Source organism: Amphiura filiformis, chromosome 3 (assembly GCF_039555335.1).
Source record: "Amphiura filiformis chromosome 3, Afil_fr2py, whole genome shotgun sequence".
Lineage (NCBI taxonomy): Eukaryota > Metazoa > Echinodermata > Ophiuroidea > Amphilepidida > Amphiuridae > Amphiura > Amphiura filiformis.
This window is the reverse complement of record NC_092630.1, coordinates 38,098,527-38,111,019: the sequence shown is the minus strand read 5'-3', so window position 1 is coordinate 38,111,019 and position 12,493 is coordinate 38,098,527. Positions and strand designations below refer to the sequence as shown.

The 12,493-nt window shown below is 36.9% G+C and overlaps 1 protein-coding gene and 1 non-coding gene across 5 annotated transcripts in view; one reads left to right on the top strand and one right to left on the bottom strand.

Moving 5' to 3' along the window:
- The window catches only part of LOC140148464 (bis(5'-adenosyl)-triphosphatase-like), a 37,231-nt gene extending 27,248 nt beyond the window's left edge, over positions 1–9,983 (bottom strand). For all 4 annotated transcript variants that reach the window (XM_072170426.1, XM_072170428.1, XM_072170427.1 and 1 more), the window contains exons 1-4: positions 9,852–9,983; positions 6,095–6,266; positions 5,454–5,599; positions 2,618–2,647 (exon numbers count right to left, since the gene is read on the bottom strand). In XM_072170426.1, the coding sequence (XP_072026527.1) occupies positions 2,618–2,647; positions 5,454–5,599; positions 6,095–6,203 (285 nt within the window). In that variant the 5' untranslated portion in view covers positions 6,204–6,266; positions 9,852–9,983. The remainder of the gene's footprint in view (positions 1–2,617; positions 2,648–5,453; positions 5,600–6,094; positions 6,267–9,851) is intronic.
- Positions 9,984–11,883: 1,900 nt separating this feature from the next.
- On the top strand, positions 11,884–11,955 carry Trnah-gug (transfer RNA histidin (anticodon GUG)). The gene has a single exon. It is a non-coding gene; the product is annotated as a tRNA-His (tRNA).
- Positions 11,956–12,493: the final 538 nt, after the last annotated feature.

Genomic DNA, 12,493 nt, shown 5'->3' with positions numbered 1-12,493 from the left:
ATGCCTTTAGAATTTACTGGGAAATTCAAAATGCTTTATCCAAACTGAACAGCGACATCCCATTGTATCTGCCGTTCTTATGAAAGGCTTATGCAAATGCACAAAGTAGACAGCATTTATTCATATCAACATGATTTTAGCACAGTGCTAAAAGACCAGTCCCGGCATCCCTATCTCACACGTAAAGTGTTTTAACGTGATTCACACTGAGCTCAAATTCTAACCAAGGCAAAAATGGCAACTATATCATGTGCATGATTAAGATTTAATTGTGCATGTACATTGACATATTACCTCTGTTGTATTTGCATAAATGGCTTTGCACTTTTAAAAAAATTGGCCAAATAATACAAAGGATGCGGACTTGGATGGTTCATAGTTGCTGCTATTCAGTGAATTGATCTTCATCAATCAATAGAAATCACTGCAAGGAAGAAATATGGTTGATAAATGCAACATTCTACATAGTACTTTCCTTTGTAACGTCTCAATTCCGAGAAACCAATATGTATCTTCAGCATTTTCTGCAGTCAACTTTTCTTCACATTACCTGCATGCGGCACTGAAACCTAATAGTAGGGCCATATATAAAGTTTTCATGACTGCAAGAGAAAAGAATTGAGAATTTGATATATGTTCTTTGAGATGATCAGAAGCATTCAATCATTTTTCCTATTTGACCTCTGTATAATGGATCCCCCCCCCCCCAGTTAGCCCCTACTACTTTGGGAGGGACATAGGAGCTCATTTTACTAAATTATCTCAAAGAACCGATATCAATAATGAACATATTATCCTTCCTGCTCTTGTGGTCACAAAAGCCTAAATATGACCCTACTATAAGGTAAGTCAGCCAGCTGGATCCACAACTTTGGTACAAGGATTGGGTCTGATGAATGGGTCGGTTGTGCTGGGGCTGGAAGCAGGTATGGGCCCTGAGGCTTGCAAACCTGGGCTTTGCAATGGGCCTGGCCTGTGGACCATCCTGACTGTGCAATATTAGTCAGACTGTGACTCCTGGACTTCTTGCTGGTTCTCCAGTATCTGAGAGATGATGGGAGTGTGTATGGTATGAAGAAGCAGACAGGGAATTGCCAAGACTTGATCGCGATAGACCGGGTCCATAGATAACAGCAGCAACATGTTCAAACACTGTAAGCTAGGGCATTTAATTTATTTTAAGTGAACCTATATCCTGAAATGATTTAGATTTGGATAATTTAGATTTTATTTTAAAATTCTTGTTAACATAGATGTTTGGCATCACAAATTGTACCTCTCATAAGAAGAGATTTATTTAGTTTTGATGAAAGATGTCAGTAATTCATTTTATACTTGCCAGACAATTGGCATTCTGATTGATCCGTGTCTCGGTAAAGTGAGACCACACATAAAACAATATGTTATGTCCTTGAAGATGTGTTCAAGAATCAAATGTTCAAGCAACACACATCTTGCATGTCTTGTCTATTACATGTTTACAACTTCTTGCATGTATATATCATGTGACATCATATATCAATTCATTTGACTTGCTGGTTTATAAGCACCAAATATTTACAAGAGAAGACAGTTTTATTGATTTAATGTATAAAATAGTTATCAATTATTCTTCTAGTTCTATTGTCACATCAATCCTACAGACTTTGAGCAGTGACACCAATGCAGCACCTTAGATGCACAATTGGGCTATTAGTAGCTTGATAATTGGGCTATTTGGCGATCACTTGCCGCTGCTAAAACTTGCCTAAAATTGGGCTACTTTTGCAAGTGTCAGGCTACGGCAACAAACTGATGTATTCAGCTGAATTATAAAGGTTTCAAATCTCTGAAGCTCCAAACTTTAACAATGGGTCTTGTGACCATATATTGAGTCATCAAGTAAGTTTTTTAGTCAAGTGGTTTTTCGCCCAATTGGGTGACTTACGTTCTACATTTTTGGAAGCTTAAAAATTGGGCTACTTGAGAGTTGTTCCCCATGGCATGACAAGCCAATATGCCACACCTTGGTACTGAAAAGTTTTGGCAACTATGGCTTTGAGGCTTTTTCATAAGGTACTCTACAAATTTGTTTATATTATTATTATCCAGGGTTGCCAAACACTTGATTTAGTAGCCCAATTAGGCATTTTTTGAACATTTTCCCTATAACTTCTGACAATTACCTGTCCCATAGAAACCAATGGTTAAGAAAAAATTGGGTGACTTTTTAACATTAGCTCCCGCAATTTCCGTTTTCGTTTCCTGTCCCATAGAAACCAATGTTAAGAGAAAAATTGGGCAACTTTTCAATTATTTGACGCACGATATGGGCTGAAATTGTTTGGAAACCCTGTATCTATCTTCAGGCAGTGAACAAAGTGTGTGGTTGATACGATCATTCTAAAGCAAAACATGATACAATTTTGGAACTCTAAATATGTTCAATGTTTTAATTTAGTATTTGGTTTGAAATTGCTGTATTTCAGATAATGGCTTAAATCATACGCTATGCATGCTTGGCACCCCTGTGTCTGCCTTCACCCATCTAGTACATTGTAAATCTTCCATGTCACCATATATATCAGTAGTTATAGTGACGCTGTTGTTGTTGACGTAACCAAATACATCTACTTACTTCTACTGTTTGGCCTGCATCGGGTCCATCCTGAGAAAGAACAAAATAACAGCAAGTTTTTGAGAATCTTGCTTTGTTTTATCATGTTTTTTTAATGTTATAGTTGATCCTATTGAACACACAATAGGACTAAACCACCACAACACTTACTTGAGAGGTACACTATTGCCCCACACTCCTCCCTCCATCACTAGGGTTGCCCAGTATTGGTAGGAGGCCCATGGGACTGACTGCTGGTTACCATGGTTACCCTTATATTAAAAGATTACATAAGAATAGATAAAAGAAAAGAGAAAAATTCAATTGTAAAATGTTAAAAAGATATTCTTGTTTGATGTTGTTTTAGTTGTGCGGTGGAGACTCCAAACCCCCTATACTGCTTTTACACCTCTAGATTGGTAGTGACGTCAAAATGCATCTCTGTATGTGAGAGAATGTTATGATTGTGCTGCCATTACATATCCTGGGGGTATTCTGAAGTTTGGTATTGGTAGGGGTGTGCCACTGAAAATTTGAATGTGGACCCATCGATATACCAATTTTTCAAGAAATTTGGACCCATCGATATACTAAAAGTCAAAATTTTCGGCCAAATTTAACCCTAATTGTCTTAGTTTTTACCATTTTTCCTCTAAATTTTGGTGAAATTTCAAAAAAAAAAATTGAGAAAATTTTGAAAAAAGGACCCACCCATATACCAAAATTGGCCTAGAAAAAAGGGTCATTGATATACCAAAAGGCTGAAAATGCTACCCATGTTTATGCACGTCCCATATGGTCATTTGTACTGAGTACCCCCGCATACATATGCAAGCGTATTATGTTGTGATTCTGAAACATGCTGTGACATCACACTACCAATCTAGAGTTGAGAAGCAGTATAGGCCTAATTGATTATCACATATCACAACATCACACTTGACAGTAGGAACTATGTAGGTAATCAATTCATGCAAGGGAGTTGAACAACAACTTAACTTCACAATTTTGTCAATTTTACACCTATAATTTGCTACATGTGTAACAGACACTTCCTTAACCTCCCAGATCTGTAAAACCATTATGTTCAAACTGTATCTATGTCCTCAAATATCAAGTTTGATTCACCAAGATAGTGAAACCAAACATATTACAGGGTTCCCGCACCATGCGGCACATATTAAATAATTAACGAAAGTGACAGCTCCTCTCGACTCCCCAAATTTTGTCAAAATTATACTTTAGGTAAAATTTCGATTTTCAAGGACTTTCAAGGACCTTGTGCAAATTTCCACGACTTTCAAGGCCTTAAAAAGGTGTTTTCAAATTCAAGGACTTTCAATGACAGTGGAAACCCTGATATTAATATCAACCCTGTCTTCTGACGGTAGAGCATCATTTTGACCTCTAAGCTTGTTTTACAGTGTGCAAATTATTTTGTTAGTGTTCTGCTAATATATGAGCCGATTCCTCATCTCATGAAAGAGAGAAGGGTGCATGAAAGCAGTTATGTTGCCAGTTATAAAACAGCATTGGAGTTCAGTTTGAGTATACTTTTAGCATTATGTGCAGCCATGCATTGAACATTCTTGCTGAGAAGTATACTTAATAATAAGATTATGACCCAGTCCACATTACAATTTTTTGTCATTGTGTTGTAATTTCCTGATTATGACACGATTATAATAAATGAACGATGAGAGCGTTCACATGGTCAGCACCTTGCCATCGTGTCTTTACTGTCTTAATTACTTCTGGTAAATACACAACACATGCCACGTAATTATGAAGTCCATTGAGTAAATATTTTGTAATTTTCATCGGCAATTGCAACACAATCATGGTACGAATTGACCCAATGAAGTATATTTTCATAATTCGCAAATGATGACAGAATTGTAGTATGCTGACAACACTGAGCAGACACTCTTCTTATTTTGTAACACAATTAGGACACAACCCGTCGAAGGGAAAAAAAACACACTCATGTGGACTGAGTCTAAACAGATTCTACAACTACTTGGTGCTATTAAAAATCTATTCGTTAGTATTAAAGATAATATCATATAGGTAGGAAGATAAGTCCATTCAGTCATAAAGGTATTCATGCACAGGATATTTACCAATAAAATAAACACATAATTGGTACATTTATATTTAATCAGGTACATTTATATTTAAGGGGGTACTACACCCCTGCCCAATTTTGTGCCTATTTTTGCATTTTTCTCAAAAATTATAGCACATTGGTGACAAGTAAGATGTATATTATAGGGGCAAGGACTACAACTACTGCACTGGAAATTTTATTTCAGCACAGACAACAGTTGTGGAGTTACAGTCAAAAATGAGGGAAAACCAATATTTGATCAATAAATCAATAACTACTTGTCTTGAGTTGCTGAATTTTAAGTGCAGTAGTTGTAATCCTTGCCCCTATAATATACATATCTTACTTGTCACCAATGCGCTATAATTTTTGAGAAAAATGCAAAAATAGGCACAAGATTTGCCAGGGGTGTAGTACCCCCTTAAATGTTACTTATCCTTCACTTTTAAACAATTTTCACTGGGATCACTGAATGGGCCATTGATAGAAATTATTTTGAACAACCTTTTTATTATATATAAAATCCCCAAAGACACAAAAGATTAGTTTGTTTACAAATTTAACTAGTCATCAAATTTTCGATTCAGGATTTGTTCAGCACCGTGATGATTACTGCCTGTACGCATTCATTCTTTTTTACCAAATAAAATGATATCCACATTTCAATTTTCATCTGTTTGCAATGTTCATTTCAGGACAACACCCTTTTAGGTATATTGTAAATTTATTATCATTTGATTATATTACCTGTAAGGCAATGGAGAGCGATGTTGCATTATACTCCTGTTCTATCACTTTGGATATTATCTGTGTGCTCTGAAACAAATCGGCCAACTCGTCATTTGTCAGGTCACGAAAACGCTCAACCACCCTTAGTGGAGATACCAGGATATCTGTGAAGAAATTCATTGGTCAAGGAATCAATCAAACTTTGGGTATTACCATCATTATACCACACTTCTCTCTCTCTCTCTCTCCCTTTCTCTCTAATCCTTCTCTTTCTGTCTGCATCTTCAATAAATTCAACAACTCCTCCTATACCTTTATACAGGAGCCAACCATTGTAAATCTGTGATGAATCCACACTTTTACTGTAGAATATGATATACACTATGCGTTACGTGAGAGCGCGTAAAATTCGTCTGGAACCTGTGTGCGTATGCAAGCCGCATCGTTGTTAAACGGTGATGAACAACGGTGAAACATGATTGAATCCCTAAATGTTCAACTTAATGTCCTCTCTGAATGGCACAACAAGTGTTCAATTAGGTGTACTTCTGCTCCCTCTCTCTTTCTCACTCATTCATCACTACCTCTCTCATTAATCTATTCACAATCTCTTTATAAATATCTCCCCTTCTCTCCTGAGTCTCTGCATTAAAGGATACGTCCTGGTAGAACTGGTTTACGATTGACAAATCCAAATGACAAACCAGATCTGAAGAAGACTTGTGAACCTTTCACCAGGTGTTTACCGAAGGAGTAGCATGCTGACATATCTGGAGAGGCCTAGGAATAGTGTCACTCCCAGGCTGGTAAAATCAACCAAATAGATGAAATCTGTTGGAGAGAAAAAAAATGCTATAATTCTCAGTAATTTTATAATTTCTACAGATTTGTAAGCTCTGTAGTGCTTAGTAAATACATATTGTACATCATACTTCATAAAATTTATCAACACCACATTTTACATTTTGCCATATTTCCTATGAAAAAAATACTCATGACAATGTGATCAATATCAGTGGCATCAGAACTTGACGCAAGCCTCAAATTTGCCAGTTCCAAACCACCATCGTTTGTTTGTTGGCTTCAGCCAGGGTTTGATTTAGAGGGGTTTAATATGCACAGATGCATGTAACCTTGGTTTTGTGCATGTAAAATTTTGCCTGTGCATGCAAAATTTTGTGATATTAAGCCCATATTCAGGGTCAGGGAAAAACTGCAGTGGTGCATGTAACTTTTATTTTCTAGATCGACCCCTGGCTTCAGCAAGCATATTTTCTTGCCTGACACCAATTCCTGCTTGTCTTGTTTCATATGGAGCGGTGTGCAGTAGCCTACTGCAGTATATGTTATCCACACAGATACAAAATAGCATTCTAAATACGAGGAATGTCCTTCTGATATCAAATACTTTTGATCTTTTTTAAATATGCAATATTTAATGCAAACTTGAATGGCAAATTAAAAAATTTCAATTTAAAGGAGTATTTCTTGATCCTGGCATCCTCTTTTAATTTTTTAGCCCGAGGTACTCACACCTCCGTCACTACGATTTCCACTGTCCTTCTCCGTACGAAGGTCTGAGACCCCTGAGCAAGAGCATCCCTTTTGCCAATTTTTCAAGCCTTCTAAGGTCAAAGAGCTTAGATATCTCCACTGTAGTTCTCATACCAATGCCTTTTTCAATTCTGTTTTTGTTTCCTTTCCACGATTGTGGAATGAACTTCCCACTGATGTCCGCTCTGCGCCCTCCCTTAACTTGTTTAAGGCAATGTGTAAAGAACATTTTATGATGTAATTATGTTTTTCATATGCATGTATATCTAAAAATGTTTTGGAAACTTACATAGTTCCAATAGTTGTATAATTTGAGTTACATGTAGGCCCACTCTAAGGTAGTAACATTGTTCACATGTGTATTAATGTATTTTGCTGCCGCGGCCTATCTTGTGCTCTGTTGATACATCCTATGTGCATATGTTATGTCTTAGAGTGTTTTTTTTTTTTTTTTTTAATGTGTACATGTATCTTAAATTTATTATTATTTTTATATGTACTTATAATCAGGAAAGAAGAACACATTGTGTTTGGACTGTTTAGTCTATTTCTTCTTTCCTGGATTGTCATTTAAATTGCTTTTAGTGGGTTTTTTTCATGTTTGTAATTTATGACAATTGAAATAAATATTATTATTATTACATAAAATACCACTTTTTCTCATAAATACCACTTCCTACCATTCCTCATGTGAAGATGAGACTTAAACAAAACATATTTGGTGCATGTTGGTAAATTTTGAGCACATTTGAGGATGTAAAAGACCAGACTTGTGACTGTTATCGTCGCTGTGTTTTGAATTCTTCCTATAAATATATGCCGTCAGTGTGACGTCATCACCACGACGTGAGTTCACGGTGCCCCGTTTTTACGTACGTATCGCATTCATGGCCCTAGTCTTTTTATGACATTTTTCAGTAGATACAAATGAAAAATTTCAGTTGATTCCAATTTTGCGTTTGCGAGCGTGCATTATGCCTGGGGCGTTATGCATGATTTTATGTGTAATATTGCATATGATCGTAGACAGTCAATGTGTTGTAATTTCGTTCTGGTGTACCAGAACATAGTGCCGTACTATTACGCTGCCTTTCGTATTCGCAGAGGAGGACAATTTCGACCCTTGTTTGTTTACAAACAGAGAGGTAGACAAAGGGCCTGTCAAAACTGTTCCGCTTGTCCAAATACTCAAGTATCAAAAGGATGGTCCACAGAGTGATTCACATAACATGAATAGGGGATTAAAAACTGTGAAGTAGGACCATGTGCTTCTTTTGTCCAATTTGGCATCAAGATTTCGAATAGAAACAGTTCAGACCCAGAACACGATCATGTCAGAAATTACTATTTTGTTCTGCTTCTGGGTCTGATTATTCGGACTAACCAGAACATAATTACATTTACAATTTCATGATATTTTTGTTTAATAAGGGGGTACTACACCCCTGCCCAAATCTGTGCCTATTTTTGCATTTTTCTCAAAAATTATAGCGCATTGGTGACAAGTAAGATGTATTCTGTCGGTCGGACATCCGGGCTATCTCTAGTCTCGGGCCCAAACTGCATGTGGCTCACGATTTGTTATGAACAACAGAAACCGGCTGTGAAGGAGGCTACATAGCGCTGTTGCTGGAGTGATATTCAATTTCGGAAAAACGACACTCGACCATGGAATTTAATTTTAAGTTTGTCAGTATATAAGCGGTAAATCAAGTAAGTTTTTTCCACTCTGAAGACTTAGAAGCGGTTGTTTGATTCCACTGACTATTTGCGATCGAAATTTACATAACACCAATGACAGAAATTGTCAACAAAAATCGAATCAGGGACTTGTTTTCACTCGACCGTGATCAACCGGAAGTGACGTGGCACGGACCGACAGAATATTATAGGGCAAGGACTACAACTACTGCACTGGAAATTTTATTTCAACACAGACAACAGTTGTGGAGTTACAGTCAAAAATGAGGGAAAACCAATATATTTGATCAATAAATCAATAACTACTTGCCTTGAGTTGGGGAATTTTCAGTGCAGTAGTTGTAGTCCTTGCCCCTATAACATACCTTACTTCATACTTGTCACCAATGCACTATATAGGTATCCTAGGTGAATTCAAATTTGCCATCAAATTGCATCGTTTTATATATCAAATTAAAGCCCTTGAGTAAACTAAGCCAAAACTGAAAACCTTTTTTTCATAGCACTTTCCGTAGCAAAGTTACATCTTGTCAAAGATTGACTTTCATCAAAAAGATTCAGCTAGCAAAATTCCCCAAAACGGCATTTCGGGGTGTTTCTAGATCTTAGTCTCATGGCGATGGCAGCTTTTTTTAATGGAACTGCTATCAAAATCCCTCTAAAATTCCATGTGCGACTTGATTCACCATAAAAAATCATATATTTGGGTCAAGTGAAGTATAGAAAACATATTTATGTAGGTTTCCTTCACCCACCTATTCTCGAAAAAAAATTCAAATTTCTATGTAAATATGCATTGTGTTGGGGCCCCGGTCTCGGCGAATTCGCTGACTAGTAAATGTGTTAACTAAGGTTTGCCTAGGTTACCTACACTATAATTTTTGAGAACAATGCAAAAATAGGCACAAAATTGACCAGGGGTGTAGTACCCCCTTAAAGGAATTAATCTGCAAGATATTTTTTGTACATAAACATTATGTAGCCGGAGGTTTTCAGTGGTATACTGACAAATCATTTGAGGTGGCATGCTGACCTTTCGATTCACCTCGGCATCCTCCTGTCATACGCACCTCCTGAAATGCCAAGGTCACATCGTCGAAGCTTGAAACATTGCATGATTTGCACCCCAAATTAGCATCTATCTCCATAAAATTAACTTACCAAATCTTGCCTTAACGGACGTCTTGATATTATTAGTCACTTTACCGCTTGACGCTTCTCTGCTTTTCACTTTTAATTGACAATTTTACCGATTTTCAGCGACACGTTTTCTCCCAAATTCATTCACAAACTGATGTGTGCTGATGTCATGGATGTGCGTAGTAGTTTTGTTGTTTTCTTTCATTATACAAAAGGGAGAGATCCTGTAAAATACATTAGCAAATCCATTGACGTCACCGGATAGACAGGGGCGGGGAGGGGGTGTGTACTTTTTCTACCACTCAGAGAAAAGCTAATAAATTATGAATATTCAAGCTCATTGCATCCCCGGATTTTTAATCACACCGCACCGCGCAGATCATCTGAAGACTTCATCGATAGCAATATCAGCAGTAGATAGCTTGGAGTCATCCGCAATTTCAGTGGCATCAGACCTTGACGCAAGCCTCAAACACCAAAAATATGAAGGTCTTTTTGGGAAAAAATGTATTATTTATCTTTAATGTGATAGAAGGTCAACATTTTTAATTGATGATCGGCTTTTCATCCACTCATACACTTTAAGTAGGCATACATATCATTAGATTTATGAAGTTTACTTCGAGGACTGTTAAATATCAAAAATATCAAATTTTAATAATTTGCCATAAAATTTGTATTATATCGCGAATTAAAAATAAATTGACATCAGAAGGACATTCCTCATATTCAAAATGCAATTCAATATGTCTGGTGTGCTCTTAGGTCCCACAAAAAATACTGTGCAAACGTTGCCTATAACGTATTCACTTTGACGGTGTTTTTGCTAAACGAATTAATCTGCACGAGAATATTTGTACATAAACATTATGTTGCCAGAGGTTTCCAGCGGTAGGCCTATAAAAATCTCACTTTTTTTGAAAAAAGTTGGGGATGAGGCTGCACTGTGGATCACAAAACGCCCCTTAATACGGTCGGTAAGTCAGTATGGAAAGTCGAGAAAGAGATTCCAGTTATTAAATCAGAAGTTCTTCCTCAACTTATTTACCTTTTTCTGCACTTTTGTTTTGTTTTACCCATTTTTTTTTACGTGTGAAGGAGTATTCTTTCTCACAGTATGTGACCTCAACAACATTTGATTTTTATTGAATATGACATTCCTATTGAAGCTTATTGAATGGTGAATGGTATTTATCTTGACTGCTTTCAAAACACTAAGAATATTCAAGAGAATGTGTTTGCACTGGATCGATTTGGGGGAACGTCTGTGTTCTGACTGTACTTATGAGGGTAATGACTCCTTTTACTTATCCCTTAAATTCGATCGGACCGTTTCAAGCCTTTTTCATTTATCGAGGACCAATTCTACTTAAATCATGGATGTGAGATCTAGCCCAGGTACCGGTATATACTCAGCGATCAGCGATCCAAGCGAAAGTGTAAAAAAATGATGGATAACTTGATAAGTCATTAAAATTGTCATTTGGTATTTTTGAAATGAAAAATTTACATACTGTCAGTATATAAATTACAAATTACAGATTCATGTGAAATGCCCTTTTTTGTCTTAATTAGGCCTACATGGCTTTCAGCTGAACCACTAGCAGGATATGTTTGAATTTTGATGATTTTTACGATCGTCCAGATGAGCAAATCACTGAATGGGCCTTTAATATACGATATCCTTTATATTTTAAATTTGTTATTATATACAAACTGCTGAAATAATGCTAGTACTCGGGAAGGGTTTCTGTCCATTTTGAGCTGAAATAACAAGGTAAAGTGAAAGAAATGATTTAACACGCAGTTCATAATTCTTGAATTATGACATTATGTCGAACTTACAAACACAATACATTTGGCTGATTTCATTTAGCTGCAATTTGGGACATGTGTAAACATTCAGTTCAGTTTGAAAAAAATCAACCAATTTATACAAGATCGTATATAGTGGCTTTTATGGGCCTCTAGTGAAAAAGTGTCACAGCGCCCTCAAATGCAAGACTAAGCTGTTTCTATGACACAATGCAGAATAGAAGGCATCACTCAAGGCGCTGTGATAGTCTAGTGGTTAGGACATTGCGTTGTGGCCGCAATAACCCAGGTTCGAATCCTGGTCACGGCAAATTTTGTATTCTTTTTGTCGTTTTTAAAAAGGTATGACATTGTACACTGTACAGGCAGTTTCAGCATTGAGGAAAAAAATAAATTTTGATATTTTGATATCAGACGAAAAACTTCGGATACCGGGTTAGAAAATGATGAATATCTCCCATAAATGAATTTTTCTCAAGAAACCAGATGTGGTCTCATACACTTGAAAATACGTGTTGAACAGATATGATGGTCGCTAGAATGCGCTTTGAAAATTGACCGTGCGCTTTGAACTCAAAATCGGACCAAAACTCTAATTTTATATTGCGTTGGTCCTGTATGGACTACATCGTGTAGTACAGCTAGCTGCACTCACTACTAGGCAGTATAAAAGCAGGCCGTTGCAACTCATATGCTAGCGCAATACAAAAAGGTGGCGACAGCGTCGGCTTTCCCTGTGTATTACCCTGCACTAACATGGCGTCCAATGGCGTCTCCCGGGCGGGGCCATTTTGGAAAAGTAAAGAAAAATGCTGCTGCCACCACGATAGTACTAAAATCTACGAAAA